Genomic DNA, 23,839 nt, shown 5'->3' on the forward strand with positions numbered 1-23,839 from the left:
AGATTCAAGTCAACATGGAAGGTTATACAAAATGCAGTCATCTTTAAAGCGACCCTGTAGCCACAAACCCGCTAGTACCACCTATTTGATGAGTGTAAATCCTTGCCAGTTGTCTTTTAAAATGTGCCTGGTGCCTTGGTTAAAGCAAAAAGTGATTTTTTTAAAACTTGCAGCACTGTGTCATACTGGCGTGGCCGAGTGTCTTTGCCCTAGGTTTGCAACGCCTCTCCCATCTTCCTCATCATTAGGAACACCCCAGGCAGGATTTCTATTCATTGCTGGTCTAAACCAGTGCTTCTCAATTCCAGTTCTCAGGCCTCACCAACAGGTCATGTTTTGAGGATTTCTTTAGTATTTCACAGGTGATATAATTATAGTGCATAAGGTATTTTCACAGGTTTTCTTTGTATGGGATATCCTCAAAACATGACCTGTTGGTGAGGCCCGAGGACTGGATTTGATAAGCGCTGGTCTAAACAATGCACCTGTGTCACTATGGCACAGGTGCACTGTTTAGACAGGTGATGAATACAAATCCTGACGCCTGGGGGCTGTTCATAATGATGAGGAAGATAGGAGAAGAGGTGTCGCAGACCTGAGGCACGGACACTCTAGGCCACTGCAGTATGAGTGCTGCAAGTTTAAAAGTTCATTTTTTGCTATAACTAAGGCACCAGGCACATTTCCAAAGACACGACCGGTACTCATCAAATGGATGGTATTAGCAGGTTAATGAATTCAGAGTTGTTTTAAAGCATACTACCTGTAATGTTATTAGAAAAAAAATTTCACATGCCACAGAGACAACGGTTAAACAAAGCACTAGGGAGGGACAACGCCAATCACAAGATCGTTGGCAGAACAATGGTAAATGGTAACGGATCAACAGGCACAAGTCATATAAACCACATGTGTGTCTGACATGTCTAAAGAATCTTCTAACTGCAGAAGTAAATATAGATCCAATTTAGGCTTATGTTGAAACTGTATTTTTACACCAATTTTACCAGCACATTACCAGCACAGGGAGGGCGAATAGAAGTCTTTTCCATTTCTATACTTCTACATGCACCCCCTGCTGGTGCATACACGAGACATGATTTTTTTTTTTTTTTTTTTTTTGGGGGGGGGGGGGGGGGGGGGGGGACAAAGTAAGCCTGTCTGATCTACTAAATTGAGGGAAATAGCACTATATGTGCATTTCCCATAATTAGTATACATTAGGGATTTGTATAACTTTCTTTATGTAATAACATATTTGAAAATACATTTTGCCCAGAGTACCCCTTTAAGCTGTATGCTTGTATATTAATGTGTGAGGCATAGTAGTAAACTATTGGACAAGTAGATGACTATCTGTACAAACATCCCTTGATGAACCCCAGGTATCTGGTTGCACCATATCTATTTGTTCCCACTGTGACAAATCATGTAACAATATACACACAAAATGCACTTTGAACTTTAACAGAGGAAATGCACACCAGCCTTCAACTGCACAAAATCACAGGCCTTTACTAATACCCAGCTACTAAGTAAAAGTGGGTAAGAAAAAAAAAAACATCCATCATACAATACTATTGTAGAGGGAAACGATTTACCTGTTGTCCCTGGCTGCTCTGAAACAACTGAGCTACAGCAGCAAAAGCATCAGAGTTTGGTAACTGTGGTACAGGCATAGCTGGGATCGAGCTAGGAGCTTCTTCCAGAGGGTCGGAAAGCAATGTTGGGGGAGGGGGAGAGGCACCTAAAAAGAAAGAAAAAAAGAAAAACTTGTAGCCAATATAACTTACCACTGGTTGATGTTGCTGGCTAGCCTGGTGTTTTTTTCCTTAAACAGCAATCACACCTTTTTTTATAAGATAATATTTATATGTCAAATACCTGGAACAGCTGTTTTATTAGTATTCACCTATTAACTTAAAATATATGATAGTGTGTGTCAAGGAAGTGAATTTTATACAGTTTTAATGGGTACGAAATAAGGGTTAAGTAGACTGTTTAGTTCCAAACTATACTAGTCCCTATTTAGGTGTGGGTCATCACTTTTTGAGAATATAAAGCTAGGTATGCAATGTTTTAAGAGTGCATCCAGCTTGAACATGTGAAGCATGCAGTCTTACTGACTTGGCTACGCACAAACTGCTGTGTGTACAGGCTTCCTAAAAAAATGAAATATTCATAACAGTTCACAAATGTCCTACCTTCTTCATTAGCAGAGCTATCCGCCAATAATTCAGCAGGTGCCGCACCTGCTGCCATATCCAGTAATGGCTGAATAATCTCAATTTTAAAGACTCCATTTTTTTGCCACAAGTTCAATACACGGACAATCTTACTCTAGGAGAGTGAAAAGGAAAGTTTAGCTGTATATATTTTACAACTTAAGACAAGCCAAGATAATCAGCAACTAAGACATATGCAAATAATCCAGGCAAAGAAAACAAAAAAAAAACAAAAAAAAAAAACCCACAGAAGCCGCTGTTCTGAGAATACCTGGTGCTCGCTGCTTCCACCACTTACTGGTCTTCCTCTTGACACAAGGAAGTGGCCATTCAGTCAACAAGTGTGGCAGATGCAAATCCCAACTACAGCCACTGGTTGGCAGAGCAGCATCTTCCACCTGTCAAGAAGTCACCAGGTAGTGGTATGCAGTGGAGACCAAACATATTTACCAAATTACACGGCAAACATTTAGTCTACAAGAGTGGCAAATATCAATATTTTTTTAATGGGAATATGCTGCCCTGTCTAAAATCAAAGTGGAGACAGTTAACTTTTTGCAGTCAATGTCCCAAAAATCAGTTTACTGGCTGCTGACAACATATGTGAGTGTGCGCTGTACTCTGCGATAAACTGCGACTCCACACTTACACAGCTTTTTACCTATACAGTGCGTAAGCACAAAGTTGTCAATGACAGTGGGAGCTACAGTTCATGAATATTACAGACTACAAACAGCACAAAAGCCAAAGCCAGAAGTGGATACAAAATGAGTGGAAGAAATTACAGAAGGACTTATACATCCTGCTGGATCCACCTCTGGCTTTTGCTTAGAAAACTGCAATAAAGACAGAAGAGGCATTTTTTGGGGGAAAAATAAAAAGTCTGGTGTGACACCAGCCTTAAAGGGAACCAATCAGCCCAAATGGGCTGATTTGGTTCCCTGGAGCACAGAATAAAGCTCCTGTGCAGCTCCAAGCACATATCAGCTGTGTCTGGCACAGCAGATGAAAAACCAGAGAAAATGAAGTTTAATCCCCTCACGTGCCTCAGGGAGAGATGCATCAGGTAGTCATTTGGGTGGCTCCGCGTCAGTGTCTAGTCACTACTCTCTGCCTATCAGTGTGCTCAACAGGGATTTTTGACAGGGAGAGATGCCAGTAACAGGCTTCTCTGTCTGTCACTCATCCCAGCCGAGCATGATGACAGGCACAGAGCAGTGACTAGACCCTGGTGGGAAGCCACCCAAATGACTACCTGCTGCAGGTGGTTGGGATTAAACGTCATTTCCTTGGGTTTAATTTTCTTCATTTTCTTCCTGCTGCAATAGATACGTACTGCGAGCTGCAAAGTAGATTTATACTGTGCTCCAAGGAAATCAGCCCAATCGGGCGGATTGGTTCTCTTTAAATAAGTTTGTGCACTACCTTATCTTCTGTAGGACAAAGATACAAACACTGGAAAGTTGCCGTTAGGTTCTTGGTGAATCTTGGACCAAATACATCTTTGTCAATTCCAAACTGATGTCGAGATTGACGAACAATTGAGTCAATTACATATAAGCCTGGTACTTTATATTCTGGTTTACACTGAGGGGGAAAAATTAGAATTACTTAATGACAAATCAATAAATAAAAATACATTTTACCCTTTAAAGGAGTTATCCAGCGCTACAAAAACATGGCCACTTTTCCCCCTACTGTTGTCTCCAGTTCAGGTGTGGTTTGCAATTAAGCTCCATTTACTTAAATGGAACAGAGTTTCAAAACCCAACCCAATCTGGAGACAACAGTAGGGGGAAAGTGACCATGTTTTTGTATCGCTGGATAACCCCTTTAATGTAGAGTCACAAAATAAAAACAGGGTTTCAAACAGCTCAAAAATTGCCACAGCTCTGTACTAAGCATAACACAGTTTAAGTTAAAGGGGTTGTGTCGTGAAGCAAAGGTGGTAAAATCAGATGTGTATCACATATATATATGTAAAGGAGAACACGTGCTGCTTTTAGTAAAGCAGCTTAAATCATTGTACTATTTTATTTTTCTATGTATCTGATTACTTCCCCTTTGGCTCTCTAAACTTTCCCTCAATCCCCCTTGCTTGTGAAGTGAAGTGAAAATAAACTGCCAGAACTAATGGGACCGATCAGGAGACTAAGCATGAGTGACCCAAACTAGCAGATGCCCAGAAATATGTAACCAAGGGCAACAGATCAAAACAAAGCAGCATGTGGGTGATTAGAAAGTGTATATCTCTCAGATGATATGCTTAAACAAATGCTTGTACTTTATTAACATAATGGAGTTTATTTTTCTTCATGACACAACCAATTTCTGCTCAACTAGCTGGTGGTTACTCCCCAAAACTATTATAAAAACTACATCTGTGATTCCAGTCTTTAGGGGCCTCTTAGATATTTATTTCTGAATAAACTGCAGCAATATTATACAATACATACAGAAAAAGTGTTTGCTTTTTTACCTTTTTGATGAACTTTTCTACAATCTGGACCACATGTTTGTAAAGCTATTGAGAAAAGGTAAACACAAAATAAAAGAACAAGTTTAAATACCACTGTATTTTAGAGGCTGCACTGCTACAGCACAGAACATGCAGTCTGAAGTCACACAAACTCACATTAAAGGGGTAGTGCGGCGCTCAAAAATTATTCCCAGAACAACACACATTACAAAGTTATACAACTTTGTAATGTATGTTATGTCTGTGAATCGCCCCGTTCCCCGTGTCCCACCACCCCCACCCGTGTACCCGAAAGTGTGGGGCATTATACATTACCTGATCCGTGTCGAGGGCCGTCCGCCATCTTGTGCCAAACGTCATCTTTGGACGGACGGCCGAGTCGCTGTCGCCCGTCCCCCCTCCGCCGCGTCACAACTGTGCTCAGCCGCGATTGGCCGAGCACAGTTATGCTCAGCCAATCGCGGCTGATGACGCGGCCATGTCATCAGCTGCTCAGCCGCGATTGGCTGAGCACAGTTATGCTCAGCCAATCGCGGCTGAGCATCGGATGACGCTGCAGAGGGTGGCCGGCATTCGGGACAGTCGGAGCTGTTCGCCGTCCGCCCGAAGAAGAAGTCACTCGCTGAAGATCGGAGACGGGTGTTGTATAACTTTGTAATGTGTGTTAGTCTGTGAATAATTTTTTTACCGCCGCACTACCTCTTTAAGGCCATATTCACACATCAGTAATCCAGACCGTACTTTTTGCCTGTTCTACATGTCCAGACTGCAATTTTTTTTTTAAATTAACTAAGGGTCCTTTTAGATAAAGGGGTTATCCGGTCGTTAAAAATTTTTGATATTGTGCTGCAGACATATGAAAAAGGACTGACCCCTACTAGTCACAGACGTCACAACTTCCGAGACAAACTAGTGTGACAGCCAACTCAATCACTGGCCGTGACATTGTCCCATCTCAGTTAGTGATTGGCTGTCACTCCCAAGATGAGTTTGTCTCTCATGTGTTGATGGCCAAGACCAATGGGGGACAACGGAGATGCTGCAAAAGAACCCTGGGGAAGCACAGAGGTAAACAAACACTCTGTTATTTACCCTGCAGCACAACCACCAGACAACCCATTCAATCAGTGAGATCAACCCATTCAATCAGTGAGATCTGTGATCATTTGCAGTGCCTATAGATAGCTATAGATTTAAACGGCCGTACAATTAATCATGCTATCGGCCGCACATGTCCTGTTTACAGGGAGATGTGCAGCCAATGACCCCAATTTTAAAATCAACAGAAAAAAAGAAAATTGGCAGCACATCTATAAATAAAGGCAAAATAACAGATGGTGCAACAGTAACTAACAGGTGCAAGTGCTTACAGTATACACTCCTCCAGTGTACACACGATAAACACCTGCTCTGTAGATATTAAAAAGTGAGGATCTTTGCAAACTATTTGGTCAAAGTGTACCATATCGCCACGTTAAGGCATCCTCAGATAGATGGTCCCTACTCTAGTATTTTCACACTAGCACACTATTCTCCCGGGCTGAATAAGCCTACAACTGGGCAGACAGGAGACAAATGATCTCTTTTTATAGCACCCTTGGGACATGGGTGGAGTGGAAGCCAAGATGAGGTAGTCACCCCCCACATACACTTTCAACAGAAAAAAAATCGGCAGATCCTCACTTTTTAATATCTACAGAGCAGGCGTTTATCGGGTGTACACTGGGAGGAGAATATACGGTAAGTCCTTGCACCTGTTGGTTGCTGTTGCACCTTCTGGGTTTTTTTTGTCAAATTTTACAATCCTCACAAAAGATGGAATCAGCAGTTTACCCACTCCTCTGCTGATCAAGGTCACTTCTACACAGGTCAATTATCTGCGTCTCTAGTAGAGATGAGCGAACCTCGAGCCTGCTCGAGTCGATCCGAACCCGTACTTTCAGCATTTGATTAGCGGTGGCTGCTGAAGTTGGATAAAGCCCTAAGGCTATGTGGAAATCATGGATATAGTCATTGGCTGTGTCCATGTTTTCCAGACAACCTTAGAGCTTTATCCAAGTTCAGCAGCCCCCGCTAATCAAATACCGAACGTTCAGGTTCGGATCGACTCAAACCTGAACCCGGTTCGCTCATCTCTAGTCTCTAGCAATGCTCCTGGCCAATAATCGGCTCATGTAAAAGAGCCTTAACACTCTAAACCAATAGAGCAAAACAAAATTTAAACAATTTATTGTATTGCAGTTAATAATTTTAAATTTTTATACAAATTAAGAGATGAATAAGCTGTACTGACATAAAACCACTTTGAAAAGTAAACCAAGGGAAAAGGTTACACTACTTTAGTGATAATCCAACTACAGATCTCTTGAACAGTTACAATAGAAAATTGCAATATGTCCTTACCTTAATGGCTTTAATTGCTGCTTTAGTTATTAGAATCATTTTCGCTCGAGAAATCGGAGGTTTCATATCCATGAGGGAGAAGAGCTAGAAAAAGAAGAAACACAGAAGTTAGCAAAAATTATTAATCATGTTTAATACTATGCTAATTGCTTCATTGCAGACACCATCTTGCAACCCTACCAGACCACAATTCCATGTTTTTTTATAAAGAACTGTTCTCTCGTTGTCACTAAAGTGTCTGAAGGGGTGCCGCCTGCGTGGCCCGGTTTAATAGATAAGCCAGCCGCATTCATGGTCATAGCAAAAGCCATATTGCAAAAAATTAGCTAGTTTAGTTAGGCTAGGTTCACCCTGGTTTTCAGCATCAGTCTAACGGATCCGTTTTTTGCAAAAAACGGATGCATTTGTGTGCATCCGTTTTCCCACTGACTTCCATTATTTAAAAAAAAACGGATGCTTTTGACGCACAATAAAGTACCGCTGACACTACTTTGACAGTTAAAAAAAAACCGGATCCGTTAAACGGATGCTGAAAACAACGCAGTGTGAACCTTACAGAACTGAGCCTGACAGTAAGGTCCAGCAGGACAGTCAGTGAAACAAAGAGCCAGGAGGAAGCTCAATGTTGTGTTAAAAAGAATGCAAAAGTAAAAGTTCAAGGTACACAAAAATGTGTCACATCTGCTAATTTGAAATCCACAATGCATAAACTTAGAATATCTTTTTGAGGAAAAAAAAAAAAAAAAAGGTCTGGCCATGATTTTCCATCACATCTGTCCCCTAGCTCCACCATCATCTGTTGGGAGTCTCAGGAGAGCCCCATAGACTTTATACTGATAGCCATGTCGGTCAAACAAAAAACTTTTCACGTGTCAGATAACTCGGGGCCTGAGTGTTCAGACTGCGACTGATCAGGAGAAGGAGACATCTACTTTTGATTTAGATTTTGAATGTTATAACAGTGACAATCTAGCACTAGTTTTGCTGTGTCAAGCAGCTTGAACGAACATAGGCTAGAATAACAATCTTGTGTTTATCTGCCCCAATGTGTATTACACATTTTCTGTCGTATTTCTCAATTCAACAAGTGATTTTTTTGATCATGCAATTAAAAAATAAATAAATAATACACTAAACACAAACTAAACACATTGCTACATTTACTGCAACAAGCCAATTGGCCATTGGGCCATTATTAGATGTATATTTTAACTGAGAAACAGGAGCATTAGGCTGTGCACACATGTAGTGTGTATACACTGGGTACTTTCACACCAAGCAAAAATACTGCAGGTGTAAATGGACAGTAGCCAAATCACATGGATAATGCAGCAAATGTAAATAAAGAAAAAAAATACACATACAATAAACATTAATGTGTTAAAAAAAACATTACAGATTTTGACTTTCCTATTGAAGTCAATGAACAAAACACAGTAATCACTGAACTCAAGGAGATCAGTGAAAAAATTCCAATGAAGTACTCAATCAAGAGTCTCCACTGATGCCCCCAAAAATTTAAATATGCAAAACAAGAGTCAGTGGAGTCTCGGTTGCGAGTCTCAAAACAGGAACAGCGATATATCCCTAGCCTGTTGCCATGATGGGGAGAGCACCAGACCACCCTGATAGGTAGCCCCTTAAGACCCACTCGGTTGCGAGTATTGGAACATAAAATAGGAAAACAGGGTGGCCCCTTTTTGTCAATGTCTAACTCAAGGTGCGAGTATTGCGACATGACAAGGGCTTGTCAAGGCAGGCCTCCATACACAGACAGCCGTTTCAGGGTATTTACCCCTAGTCAGTGTGGAGCAGGATTCTGGCTACCGGGGGCAATGACAAATCAACCAACAAAACACAGTAATCACTGAACTCAAGGAGATCAGTGAAAAAATTCCAATGAAGTACTCAAGAGTCTCCACTGATGCCTCCAAAAATTTTAATATGCAAAACAGGAGTCCGTGGAGCCTCAGTTGCGTGTCTCAAAACATGGGAATAGCCAGATATCCCTAGCCTGTTGAAGTCAATGATGAAGATCTGCAACAAATTTCAGCAGCATAGAATTACACATCTTAGATGTCCAATTTTGAACCACGTAATATTCTGCCTAGAGCATTATGGATCTCTGAGGAAAACAGACTAACTTGCAAAATAGGTACCATATGTTCTAGCGTATAAGACAACCCCTGACTTTTGGGGTGCGTTCACACGTACAGGATCTGCAGCAGATTTGATGGCCCACATTAGACTCAAAGCAAATCTTCAGCAGATCCTGTACCCTTAGGGTATAAACCCACACACCGTATACGCAGCGTATTTACCGCTGCGATACGCAGCAGATTAGATCTAAATAACTGAACACAGCACCAAATCTGCACCATCAAATCTTCTGCGTATTTGTTGCGTATCTGCTGCGTATACGGTGTGTGGGGGGTACAAACACACACACATCGTATACGCAGCAGATACGCGGCAGATCTGCAGAAGATTTGATGGTGCAGATTTGATGCTGTTTTCAGTTATTTAGCTCTAATCTGCTGCGTATTTGCCGTGTATCGCAGCAGTAAATACGTTGCGTATACGGTGTGTGGGTTTATACGCTTAGGGTACAAACCCACACACCGTATACACAGCAGAAACGCAACAAATACGCAGCAGATTTGATGCTGTGTTCAGTCATTTAGATCTAATCTGCTGCGTATCGCAGCAGTAAATACGCTGCGTATACGGTGTGTGGGTTTACACCCTTAGGGTGCCTTCACACCTACCGACTCGCAGCGTTAATAATGCTGCAAGTCGGCTAGGTCTTGGCAGATCACTGTCATTACATACACGCAGCAGTCTGAACGACCGCTGCGTGTATGTAAATCTGCCGGCCGCTTAACCCCTTCTGATGCCGGCCGGCCTCCTCCCGCTTCACTCTGTATACATACCACCTCGATCCACGGGGTTCCGGCGTCCTGCTCTCCCGCACGGCCAATCAGTGGCTGCGGCAGGGCAACACACTGATTGGCCGGGCGCGAGATTGGCCGTGTATGTACTGACAGTGATCTGCCAGGACCTAGCCGACTCGCAGCGTTATTAACGCTGCGAGTCGGTAGGTGTGAAGGCACCCTTAAGATGATTTTTAGGGGTTTATCTTATATGGCAGAAAATGCTAACCCCTGCCTGACCACAGGAGGGTTAACCAGCTGGAGCCCTGCTGCACCCGGGCAGGGGTTAATTTAAAGCGTAACTATAATTTTAGTAGCCAAAAAATGAAATTTCTCAAATAAAAAGCCCACGTGTTACCCTTTAAAAAGAGCCCTAAACTGCGTTCCTATCTTGTGCGGTTGCTGAGATATCCCCAGTTGTTTGGCTCAGAATAATAAATGAATTTTTCTCCTGGCTGAGAGATAGTGGGCGTGGTCGCCTCCTGCCTGAAAGTGGGCGTGGCCTCCCTATCTCTCTCATCTTGCTGGGTACCTCAATCCACTGGCTGCTGACCAGCGCCATAGCAGTTGGTATTGCACACACTGGACACTGGGATTAGATACAGCATCATAGCAGATGGTATCACACAAACTGGACGGTAGGATTAGATACAGCATCATAGCAGATGGTATCGCACACTGGACGGTGGGATTAGATACAGCATCATAACAGCATCATAGCAGATGGTCTCGCACACAGGACGGTGGGATTAGATACAGCATCATAGCAGTTGGTATCGTACACACTGGATGGTGGGATTAGATACAGCATCATAGCAGATGGTATCACACACACTGGATAGTGGGATTAGATACAGCACCCCTGTAGGTGGTATCCCACACAGTGGGATTAGATACAGGGCTGCATTACAGTAAGGTGTGGGATACTATGCAGGGGAGTGGGGACTGGGGGAGCACAGCACTCTTCTCTCTATGTACTCTGATGCCTGACAGGATCACATAACAGGACAGCACTGCTCTCCTGCTTACTACAGGAGAGCACCAGAACTGAAAGGGTGTCAGACTGACCGGAGGAGGAGGGAGGGGACCGGAGCGCTCTCTGTCTGTGTGCTCCAGTGTACAGATAGCAAAGCACATGGAAAGAAAGTGCAGGAATCGGGGGAGGGGGCCACAACACTCAGATACCAGAGAGGAGAGGAGCCTGAGCTGCTGAGGAGGGGGCTGCCGTCCAGTGCAGGGTGAGAGGAAGCATGGGAGGGGCGGGAGGGGACTGGAGCTCTCCTACTTCTGTGTGCTCCGGTGTTTGACCTGTCACCAGACACCGGAGCACATGTCAGGAAGGAGAGCGGAGGTCTGCTGCTTACCACACAGCCTGATAATCACCCAGCTCTAGCATGTCATGTGACTTGCTGACAATCCCGTACCTAACTGCTCCTCAGGCAATGTACGGATTTTCAGCAGGACTGGACAGTTTTGCACAAGTAGCAGAGAGACAAACACACAGCTAAGGGGACATTCTGCTTCATATATTTAAAAAACGGTTCAATTTACGGGATTAATCTAAATTGCAAAAATTCTTATAATGGCCTAAACTAACAAACTAAATTGTAAAAATATTTTATAGTTGCGCTTTAAGCGGGAGGCAGCAACACCCCCCCCCCCCCATTGCTGACTCTCCCTACCTGCGGGATTCCCATAAAAAAAAAAAAAAAAAAAAAAAAATCTAATTCACTTGTTGCAGGCAGCAGGATGCAGAGAAACTGCCTCCGCCAAAGGTCCCTGAAGCTCTTCCAGATAGCCGAGGGTCTCATCGGAGACGCTCGGCTGCAGGGAGAGCTTTGGGAGACAGGCAGAGGCGCCGGAAGTCCCCCAAGCCTTTGCCATTCTCCCAAAGCTAACCTGGCAGTCGAGCGTCTCCGAGCTTCTCAGATGAGTCGCTTGGCTGCCTGGGAGAGCTTTGTGACCTCTGACGCAGGCAGTGTCTCCGCATCACTCTGCCTGTGTAAAGGCCCTATTCCACCAACAGATCTGACGACAGATTATCTGCCAAAGATTTGAAGCCAAACCCAGAAGTGGATTTGAAAAGAGGAGAAATCCAGTCTTTCCTTTATGACCTGATCTCTGTTTATAGTCGGTTCCTGGGTTTGGCTTCAAATCTTTGGCAGATAATCTGTCGTCAGATCTGTTGGTGGAATAGGGCCTTAAGAACATGACAGGAGATGCACAGCTGCCTGGAACGGGAGACAGGTGAGTTGAATCGTTTGTTTTTTTTTTATAGTGGTTGGCACATATGGTGGGGATGCGGCCATTTTTTTTTTTTTTTTTTTTAACTGCCCCAGAGTATGCGGCGACCTTTTCCAGTCTATAAGACAACGCCCAACTTCTGGGCAGATGTTTTAGAGTTAAAAAGTTGTCTTATATGCCGGCAAATAAGGTAGGTGTAAAGTTAAAGGGGTTGTAAAATAGTTGGGTGTAGAGTATTAGTAAGTGTACTCATATGGGGAGATTTATCAAACATGGTGTAAAGTGTAACAGGCCCAGTTGCCCCTAGCAACCAATCAGATTCCACCTTATATTTTCCAAAGAGTCTGTGAGGAATGAAAGGTGGAATCTGATTGGTTGCTAGGGGCAACTGAGTCAGTTTCACTTTACACCATGTTTGATAAATCCCCCCCACAGTCCTTACTGACAGCTCCGTGTGTACCTCAAAGCTAAAATCAGACTCCGTTCCTCCAGGCTGTACTGTCCTGCTCTGTGATGTTTCTGTTCATAAGATGACCTACATGGAGGAACATGTGACCATGCCCCACCTCCAGTGTCCTCAATAGGCATATACAGGCTCAGTGGTGGACACTGGGGGGCAGGGCATGGTCACATGCTCCTCCCATGTCATCAAACCTTTTTAAACGGTGTTTTCAGAGGGAGAAAAAAATTTAAACTGTTGCCAGAAAGTTATATAGATTTCTAATTTACTTTTCAAAAATATCAAGTCTTCCAGTACTTATCAGCTACTGTATGTCCTGCAGGAAGTGGTGTATTCTTTCCAATCTGACACAGTGCCCTCTGCTGCCACCTCTGTCCATGTCAGGAACTGTCCAGAGCAGTAGCAAATCCCCATAGAAAACCTCTCCTGCTCTGGACAGTTCCTGGCATGGACAGAGGTGGCAGCAGAGAGCACTGTGTCAGACAGGAAAGAATACAACAGTTCTCGCAGGGCATACAGCACCCAAAGACTTCACGTGAGCACTGGTAAATATACTTTGTTTATTAAGTTCCCGCACCCCATGCCTGCCTTTTTTTATGGGACTTTTTAAATAGAATAGAATTTAAACCTTTTAAATAGAATTTACAAATTTGTAAAACTTTTTGACACCAGTTTTTTTTTAATTTTTCTTGTGAGTACCCCTACTAACATATAAGAGGAGTTTTTTCACTGACTCCATATGGAAAACAATTATATTATAAACAATTTCCATTGAAAAAGGGAACACCAGAATAAGGTTTTGCAATCAGTTTTTAATAGTTTTTTTAATAAACACAGGATGCACATTGTTTTGAGCATTTTTTCTATTGACTTCCATAAATAATAAAAAAAAAAGATTAAAACGCATCCTTTTCGGCATACACAAAAGCAGGGTCTACCACATTTTTTTGTGTACACTATAAAATAGATGTGCTTTGATCCTTTTTTTTTTCCCCCATCTTTTTATAATGGATGTTAAAGGAGAAGTCTGGTGAATTCCCCCCCCCCACTTCCTCCCCACATAACAAGTTATACAAGTTCCTAATGTACATGTCAGATTATAGCCCCTTACCAGACTTTTCTCTGTGTCCCCAGTCGCCGGAAGTGGCTTTCTTCCGTATTCTGGGCTGACGTCACGATGAGTGCAGGGTCCCTGCTGCACCTTGGATCGTGATGTAGGGCCGACCAAGTCACTGTGCAGGCGTTCCTCTGAGCTGCTGGCACGCCTCCAAGCCTCATACATATGCATACAGAAGCCTCCCTCCTGTGTAGAGGCACTGAAAAGAACCCGTTCTGTGCAGCAATCAGAACGCTGATGAGGAGGGGGAGGAGAGAGCATGATGGAGGGCTGGAGCAGGCAGGCTTGGAGCTCCGTGTCAGCTGTGACCAGCACGCTGATAAGGTGGGGGCTCCAGGGGGAAGGAGAGAGCATGGCAGACTGGAGCAGGGTCACTGAGAGCTCCGTGCTGTGCTCAGAAAGGGAGGAGCTGTGTGGTGCTGCAGGGGGGAGATACAGCATGACTGGCTGGAGGAGGCTGGCTCACTGAGAGCTTGTGTGTGCTGGGATGAGAAGGGATGAGGTAGGGGCTGCAGGGGGGGACAAAACATAACAGGCTGTGCAGGCACACTATAAAGACACTGTGCTGTGATCAGAAGGGGAGGAGAGGGGGGGTTGTGTATAGTACCTGGTGATTTGTAATGTGCACATTAGACACTACAAGTGATGCCACAGAGGATGCATGTGGCAGGAATACAGGCTAAGCATTAGGGGGGCTGGTAACATTCAGGTGGTGGGACACAGAGCAAAGCTTTACTGAGTGGGCTGGACAAGGAGCAGAGGGGAGTATACAGTGGGCGTAACAGTTACAGCAGCAAGGATGAGAAGCTGGGAGTTCACACATTAAGTGAGGAGAGAGCAGCTGATAATCAGAACGGGTGATGTGGGGGTCCGAGAGTGGCAGTTCGGGGCTCAAACTATTACTATTCAAAAGGTGTACATGATCCCTTGTTTATCTGGTGATTGTTTTTTTTTTAACAGACCCCGGAATTCTCCTTTAATGGAAAAATGGATGCACAGAAATGCATTCATTTTTCACATAAGGGTATATTGACACGAACGGACTTGCAGCGAGATTCTCGCTGCGAGTCCGGCAGGTCCTGGCAGTTCCCACACACTATATACTGTATGTATATAGTATGTATGTAATTCTACCCGCCTTAACCCCTTCTGCTCCCCCGCTGTAAGCATACATTACCTGTCCTCGCTGCACGGGTCCGGCGTCCTGCTCTCCCGTCCAGCCAAACAGTGGCTGCGGCTGGGCAACACACTGATTGGCCGGACGGGAGAGCAGGACCCCGGACCCGTGCAGCGAGGACAGGTAATGTATGCTTACAGCGGGGGAGCCATCGGGAGCAGAAGGGGTTAAGGGCGGTAGAATTACATACTCGCTGCGGTCGTTTGTGTGAATATACCCTAAGGGTATAAACCCACACACCGTATAAGCAGCAGATATGCAACAAATACGCAGCAGATTTGTTGGTACAGATTTGATGCTGTGTTCAGTTATTTAGATCTAATCTGCTGCGAGTTTGCTGCGAGTTTGCTGCGTATCGCAGCAGTAAATACGCTGCATATACGGTGTGTGGGTTTATACCCTAAAACTGATTGCAAAAAAGCAGTGTGAAACCAGCCTGAGACTGCACAGTGGTTAGGCTGGGTTCACACCTGCCATAGAAGTTTCATTTGGTACCTCTGTCACAGGTTCCTTCACAAATATCAGACACCAACAAAAACTTGACAGTCCTGTAAAAATCAAAAGAGGTCTGTCCGGTTATACTGAGTATAAATAACCCACAGGCTTTGTTTTATAAGAGCAGGAGACAATACAGAAGTAAAACCAGGAGAAACCATAGGACAAGAATTTACATTTTGCAATTCAATAAAACAGAATTCTAAAGAATGTTTATTTCTCACCATCAATGGCAACATGTAATGTTGATAGCTATGAGTACTAATTCTATTAACAATGAATGACTGAAAACTGGATGGATGATCATCAATATTCAATCGTTAAATAAGTACACAGAACCTCAAATAAAGAAGCCTGAAGTGGTATTTCCATGACAACTTAAGGCCCTATTCCACCAACAGATCTGACAGATTATCTGCCAAAGATTTGAAGCCAAACCCAGGAAGGGACTATAAACAGAGAACAGGTCATAAAAGGAAAGACTGAGATTTCTCCTCTTTTCAAATCCACTCCTGGTTTTGGCTTCAAATCTTTGGCAGATAATCTGTTGTCAAATCTGTTGGTGGAATAGGGCCTTAAGTTGTCTTGGAAATACCACTTCAGGCTTCTTTATTTGAGGTTCTGTGTACTTATTTTACGATTTAATATTGATGATCATCCAGTTTTCAGTCATTGTTAATAGAATTAGTACTCATAGCTATCAACATTACATGTTGCCATTGATGGTGAGAAATAAACATTCTTTAGAATTCTGTTTTATTGTCACTGTCGTTTAAATTCTTTTTGCACAAATCAATAGTACAGGTGATTTTACGAAACCTTGGGTTTATTAGGCGTAAAATGCTTTTTTATCATGAAAAAGCAGTTTAAAGCTCTCCCCTTTGTCTTCATGGTTCTCTTATGGAGAGGGGAGGAGTGGAGGGAGACGAGGCACCAAAACAGAACAACAAAGTTAATTTACAGCTACATCACCGGGCTATCTCCTCTGAAGTCAGCACTGACCTCTGAATACCGCTTTCACACAGGTCCTGCTGTGCAATTCTTTGTTCTCTGCTGGCAACTAATCTCCCTCCTCCCCTCTCCATAGAACTGACAGGGCCCAACTGATGTAAGAGAATTGAGATTTCCTGATAATGAGCAGTGGATGAAAAAGAAGAGAGAGGGGGACCTGAGAAAAGTCTTTTTGAACGCAGATAGTGGCATATTTGCCTAATAAACCCAATTACTAAGTTTCTTAAAATCACCTGTACTATTGATTTGTGGAAAAAACAAAAACATGACAGTGACACTTTAACCCTTAGAGGACCCGGCCAATTTCAATTTTTGCATTTTCGTTTTTTCCTCCTTGTGTTTAAAAGGCCATAGCACTTGCATTTTTCCACCTAGAAACCCACATGAGCCCTTATTTTTTGCGTCACTAATTGTACTTTGCAATAACAGGCTGAATTTTTGCATAAAGTACACTGCAAAACCAGAAAAAAATTCAAGGTGTGGTGAAATTGAAATTAAAAAACGCATTTCTTTTATTTGGGGGGTATGTGTTTTTACGCCATTCGCCTTGGGGTAAAACTGACTGTTATATATGTTCCTCAAGTTGTTACAATTAAAACGATATATAACATGTATAACTTTTCTTGTATCGGATGGCCTGTAAAAACTTCAAACCATTGTTAACAAATATACGTCACTTAAAATCGCTCCATTCCCAGGCTTATAGCGCTTTTATCCTTTGGTCTATGGGGCTGTGTCAGGTGTCATTTTTTGCGCCATGATGTGTTCTTTCTATCGGTACCTTGATTGCGCATATACGACTTTTTGATCGCTTTTTATTACAATTTTTCTGGATTTGATGCAACCAAAAATGCGCCATTTTGCACTTTGGGATTTTTTTGCGCTGACGCCGTTTACCGTGCGAGATCAGGAATGTGATTAATAGTTCGGGCGATTACGCATGCGGCGATAGCAAACATGTTTGTTTATTTATTTGTTTACTTTTATTTAAAACCTGGGAAAAGGGGGGTGATTCTGACTTTAATTAGGCTTTTTACTATTAACACTTTTTTTTTTTTTTACACATATACTAGAAGCCCCCCTAGGGGACTTCTAGTATATACACTGTGATCTCTCATTGAGATCTCTGCAGCATAGATATGCTGCAGAGATCCATGAGATCGGCACTCGTTTGCTTTCGGCTGCTGCAGCCGGAAACAAACGAGTGCCGAGTCGGGGGCGGCGCCATCTTGGAGCGGTCCCCGGCCGGCTTCAGTATCGGAGATCGCTCCTCCGGGACAACGTCCCGGAGGAGCGATCTCCCCACTATACCACCACCGATCATGTGCAGCCGGTAATCGGAGGCAGCTGTCATCTTTGACAGCTGCCTCCAATTACCTGATTAGCGGGCACGGCTATCGGACCGTGCCCGCTAATAGCCGCGATCCTGGGCTACATGAGGCACTCGGGATCGCGGCGGTTCAGAGCGCGGCCCCGCTCTGAACGCGGGGAGGCGGCCCTGGACGTAAGGGTACGTCCAGGGTCGCCTAAGGGTTAAAATTAGATATGAGATATAGATCTATATGTGGAGGAGAAAAAACATGGCTACTTTCTTCCAAAAACACCAATACTTTGGCTTTATTGTGGTTATGCAGCTCAGTGAATGGAGCTGAACTGCAATACTGCGTACAACCTGGGGACAGGTTTGGTGCAGTTTTTAAAAATACCTGTGCAAGTTCTAATCCTGAATAACCCCTTTAATGTTTAAAGGGAATATGTCAGCTGCAATTCCGGTTCCAAACTAAATATCCAGCCATGTATCCAGGATGTAGAAGAATGATTTTATACTATAGTACAAAGAGTCAGTTTTTTTCAATTTTCAAGCTTTAACACTTCCTACCCCTCCTATACGTGACCCTGCTTGGGACTCAGCTTCCAGGTGTCAATCAAGAAGGGACCAGCTTGCAGCTTTCCAGGAGCTAAGAAATGCCTCTTGACTCTTTGTACCAGAGAATAAAAGCATTTTTTACATCCCAGAAAGACATTAATGAAAGGCAACCTGTCTCATTTACCTAAAAGCTATCAGCAGTTTGGAAGATGAATTACTGCTAAGAGATTCCCTTTAAACGCTGTGCGCATGACATTTGCATGCAGTATTTTATACTGGTTCGCCTACTGCACACAAATCAGCTGAAATAAATGCTCACAGGTAATCTCTGTGATCCTCTTGATCCTACAGGAACAGGACAAACACTGAGGTGGAATTGGAGAAGTGCCCTTTTAAACTCTTTATTTCCTGTTAGGTCAAAGGTAACATCCTTCATGTGGTGCTGTCATGTGGACAATGTGTAAAACAACCTTTGAACTTGCAGCACTATGTCAAATTGGCATGGCCTACAGTGTATGTGCCCTAGGCCTGCATGGGTTGGATCGTTAAGGCACATGTGCACTGATTAGATGAATAGGAGAAATCCTGTCTCAAGGTGTTCCTAATGATGAGGGCAGGAAGGAAGAATTGAAAGGCGTTGCGGGTCTAGGGCACAGACACTGTAGGCCACACAGATTTAAAACAGCGCTCAAAGTTTAAAAGTTGTTTTCTTAAGTCAGTAACTGCATCACCTGCCGAACGGATTCCAGGACAGATCTTGGATTGAAAGCTGCTATCCAACAGTACAATCGGTTTAGGGGGATGGGGGCAGATTGTAGGTACAGTAGTCAAAATAGTACATTTTCTGCCACAGTGATTTTTTGTTTTCCAATGCCTTCAATTGAGACGTGTCTTCAACCAGCACTTGCTTACAGATTATATAGGAGCCTGAGAAGATGGCAGAGGTATTATATTCACTGTGTAAAGCAGATTGTATCCGCTTACTTGCAGAAATACCTGTTGGGTATTAAGAATAAGTTGTAAAGCAATATAGAACCTCAGAGACAAGCATGTGGCATAGGTACTGGAACTAATCCTTAGGGGAATCTGTAAGGGGAATGGCATACTTGCATCTCTTTCAGAGGCTATGACAAGTATGAAAACACTAAACATGCTTACTTGGGCACATCCTTCTCAGAGTCAGGTGGGAGACACCTTATGGGCATGTGTAGATAATTTATATCACTGTTCAGCTTGAAAAAAAAAATATTTTAATTATAGAGAATCTACCGCTCCAACAACAATAAAATGGTAAACTTTATGCCATGATTAAGGGACTATGTCCTGAAATGCATCAGCGCGTTTTTATTGTTTTCTGTTATCTAGTTTTAAGACGTTGGAATAAAGTTTACCATTTAATCGTTGTTGGAGCTGTGGATTCTCTATAATTACAAGATTCCTGCTATCACCTGCCAGCACCAGGTGTTATTCCCAACCAGCTCCTTTCCAGGATACCACAAGCTACACATGGGTTTGGCACGGCACAGGAGGGTAAGCTGACCAATCATTTGTTCCTGTTCCTTGAAAAAAGAAACCCTGGTTACAAACAAGATCAATGCAAAGTGTCGGCACATGCGTTTATCATTCCAAAAACTGTACACGTGTTTTGTGTGTTTAGGAAAGGCAGCATAGAAGGCTTCTTCACAGTAAGAGTAGTCAACCTTTGATATGTTTAACCTTCTCCAAGAGATAGCAATGACATAAGATGAAACCATTCACAACAACAGACAGTGAAATCATGACTTATGTCGGACATTAAAATGGTTCAGATGTTTAGCCTAACATAAGGATTGTGATAAAATGATCATAATTTAATTGCTAAACAGCTTGCTGCTCAGCTGCCAGGGTTCGAGAGATCCTAACCAGACCATGACATCACATACATCCACATGGACTGATGCTTGTATGTATGCATGCCATGAACTCTCATGAGGCCAGTGACAGGCTGAATGAAATCATTGCAGCAGCAATGTAATGCTGGTTTCACACACAGCAATTATTTTTTAAAACTGCCACCTAAGTTTTTGTGCCAAAGCGAGAAGTGGATTCAAATAGGATGGAAAACAAAAACGGGGGTTATACTGCTCTTTCCTGTTGGATCCATTTCTGGTTATGGCCTTCCGAAAAAAAAAACCTGCTGTATGTGAAAGTAGTATAATCATCAAGGATTTAACCGGCGATTATTTTCATTTCTACGTTCACTAACTTCTCCAACCCTATGGTGGTCAAACATCGAAACCGGTGGATACCATTGTCTAGCAGCAACTCATTAAAACCTTAGTGGGTTAACATTCTGGCCTCTGACCCACTGCAGAGTTCATGTGCCAACCAACTCGTATAGAGAAATCAGGGAGCCAAATGAAGCTTCTGCACTTTATCATTATAGGATTGGAGGAAAAATTTACTTAACTTTTTTTTACATTTCCCCCCCAAAATTTGGCTAACCACTTTAGCAGCTTTAAATTAACAAGGAGGTGAATGACGTTAAAGTAACACAAGAAACAAAAACTGTCAAAACAGCTGGAAACGATGCTCATGTTATTACTGAATTTATTTCCGTCCCCATCATTTTTGTTGTAACCAAACAGAGCGCTATGCCAATATACAGTGTAGTGTACCAAAAGAAGCTCCATTCATTTTAATAGACCAACTGCAGTCTAAAACTATTTACATACAGTCCATTTCTATATGTTTATTATATTTTGCAGGACTTAAAAGTGGAGCCAGTCTTGCTTTTGACCCCTTGCAAAATAAAAAGGACCAAATATAGTAAACTTTTAAATTAAAACATTAAGGGTGCCTTCACACGTAACAACTCTCAGCAGTAATCTCGCTGTGAGTTTTGCAGCGAGACCCGCTACGAGCTATGCTCCTGGCAGGCCCCCGTGACTACATACTTGCTGCGGTCTGAAAGACCGCTGCGAGTATGTAATGCAGCCGCCCCCTAACCCCTTGATCGGCTCCTGCTGTCTGTATACATTACCTGTCTCCTTGCTGCACGGGGTTCCGGCTTCCTGCTCAGCCGCCCAGCCAATCAGTGGCTGCGGCTGGGCAACACACTGATTGGCTGGGAGGAAGAGCAGGAAGCCGGGACCCTGTGCAGCAAGGAGATAGGTAATATATACAGACAGCGTGGGAGCCGATTAAGGGGGCGGCTGCATTACATACGAGCAGCGGTTTTTCAGACCGATTTCAGACCGAGATTTCCGCTGCGAGTCTATGTGTGAAGGCACCCTAAAGGGGAACTATCAGCAGGTTAGACAAATCTAACCTGCTGAAAGCCCCCTAAAGCACCAGGGATGCTGAGGAGGAAGGTATGTGTCTTAGGGCCCTATTACACCAACAGATTTTTATAAGCCAAAGTCAGGAATGGATTTGAAACGAGGAAAACTCTCAGTCTTTCCTTTAAGACCTGGTTTCTGTTTACAGTCCATCCCTGGCTTTGGCTCAAAAAAATCTGTCAGATAATCTGTTGGTGTAATAGGGTCTTACCTTCCTCCTCAACGTCGGTCCCATGTTAGTCGGGTAAACTCTGCTCCGGAGCACAGCCTGCCTCTTCTAATAATAACAATTAATAGAGGGGGAGGGCTGGATGACTCAGCAGTGCTCCTAAGGGTGCTCCGGAGAGGAGTTTACACCAACTAGTCCGTTACAGGTTCTCCACGCCTGTGTTCCTGTCCTCTTCCCAGATGAGCACTTTGAGTGGGACCTGTCCATTTAGCCAATCACAGGTTAGGCGGAGCAGGCAGGACCTCCTATGAGCACAACATGATGACAGGAGATGAGGGACTAGATAGACCTAAATGGGAGCTGCAGGGAAACAGGATCAGGTATTAGTTCTATTTTCCAATGGCCCCAGCAGTATAAGTAGTTTTGTAAAACAATGGAACATGCCAGCCTATTTGACATAAACCACAAATAGGAGATAAATTTAGAAGTAAACGTAGACATATGCTAAATTCCCATTTCCGACTAGGTCCGTTCGACTCGATAAAACAAAGCCAGACAGTCCGATCAATAACAGACAATTGATGCAGACAGCACACGCAAGATCCCATTGACTTCAATGGGGTTTCCATCTGTCCACTGTCATCCTGAAAAATAAGTGTTGCCCTAGCAGAAGAGTGAACCGTGCCCAAAATGTCCTCTGCAGAATATACGGCTATGTTCATATACACATGTGAGCTTCTAACGCTGCTCGGACCCAAAGGACCCTACTATAAGTCAATGAAGGCCCACCATTGTCTGAAAGGCAATGGATCCTGCAGTTTGTTGTGGTTTCTGTTTATAACAGAAGCCAGGATGTAAATGTGAACAGGGCCCAAGGGCACCACACCCTCCTCCATAGAAGATGGCTGCTGTGACAGTGCTGATGGATAATGTAAGGGGTCACCTGGACCAAGTGGGAGGCAGAGGCCCTAATATGTCACAAAGGGAAAACACGTGACTAGAATTATGTATTGGGCCTAACAACAAAGCAAAAATTGAAGAACCAAATATTCCCGTTTCTTCTATGTATTAGTAACCTGACCTCCGCCCCCTCAGCCACATTAGCACAGGCCTGAGCCTCATGGCGGCGCCCTCCCTCCTTACAATGGCCGTTATAGTGCCCTCTCACCTCCTGGTTGAATGCGTTCACGGCGTCCATGCTGTCTGCGCTCCGGTGTGAGGGGAGAGGCCGCTGGAGAGGAGGGGTCAGGCGACTCCTTCACCGCCTCAGTATCCTGCTCTGGGAGACACCGCTACTGCCGCCGCGTCACCTCCGACATGTCCCGCAGATAGAGGGAAACGAGATGACAATGACGAGGCCCGGGCGTGACGGGAAGAGGCGGATAAAGGTGGGAGACAGAGGAGACGGTTTCACTGCCTCACCACCGAAACAAGATGGCCGACCTCCAGGCGCGCAAGGTACGATGGGAAACCACAGTCAGCTCGCACTCTCCTCCCCTACGCCTCCTCATTACGTCACCGACTTACTTCCCGCCTTCCTAGGTTGGTGTCCGCGAGGAGGAGATCAGGTGACCAGTGAGAAGGTTCCCGCCTCTTGCCTGTTGCGTGTAAGAAGATCATGTGAGCATGTTCCCGCCTCTTTTGTGTGGTGGCTGAGGGAGCGTTGGCCGTGTGGTGGCGGCAGGATGGTTGTGCCCAGAGCTTACCTGGGGTAGTTCAAACAAGAGCTGGTGAGGGATGTGGAACACGGGTCCTCTCTCTCCCCATGTACCAGTCTGCCATTTATTTTAGCCATGTAATGTGTTTGTGAACTTGCAATGTTCCTGTTTGTTTGTATCACTTGTTTAGTGATCTTTAGGCCCCGTTCCCACTGAGCAAAGCTAGCGGAATTCCGCGACGGATTTGTCCGCCGCGGAATGCCGTTAGCCTCCCGCTCATA

The 23,839-nt window shown here is 43.9% G+C and overlaps 1 protein-coding gene across 2 annotated transcripts in view; it reads right to left on the reverse strand.

Moving 5' to 3' along the window:
- SCAF4 (SR-related CTD associated factor 4) overlaps window positions 1-23,148 on the reverse strand; it is a 71,389-nt gene extending 48,241 nt beyond the window's left edge. The window contains exons 1-6 of one of the 2 annotated variants that reach the window (XM_069946010.1): window positions 23,069-23,148; window positions 7,108-7,191; window positions 4,705-4,749; window positions 3,651-3,812; window positions 2,205-2,340; window positions 1,602-1,747 (exon numbers count right to left, since the gene is read on the reverse strand). In XM_069946010.1, the coding sequence (XP_069802111.1) occupies window positions 1,602-1,747; window positions 2,205-2,340; window positions 3,651-3,812; window positions 4,705-4,749; window positions 7,108-7,191; window positions 23,069-23,098 (603 nt within the window). In that variant the 5' untranslated portion in view covers window positions 23,099-23,148. The remainder of the gene's footprint in view (window positions 1-1,601; window positions 1,748-2,204; window positions 2,341-3,650; window positions 3,813-4,704; window positions 4,750-7,107; window positions 7,192-23,068) is intronic. The other variant, XM_069946011.1, reaches the window with a different exon arrangement.
- Window positions 23,149-23,839: the final 691 nt, after the last annotated feature.

The sequence above is a fragment of the Dendropsophus ebraccatus genome, chromosome 11 (genome assembly GCF_027789765.1).
Source record: "Dendropsophus ebraccatus isolate aDenEbr1 chromosome 11, aDenEbr1.pat, whole genome shotgun sequence".
NCBI classification, from domain to species: domain Eukaryota; kingdom Metazoa; phylum Chordata; class Amphibia; order Anura; family Hylidae; genus Dendropsophus; species Dendropsophus ebraccatus.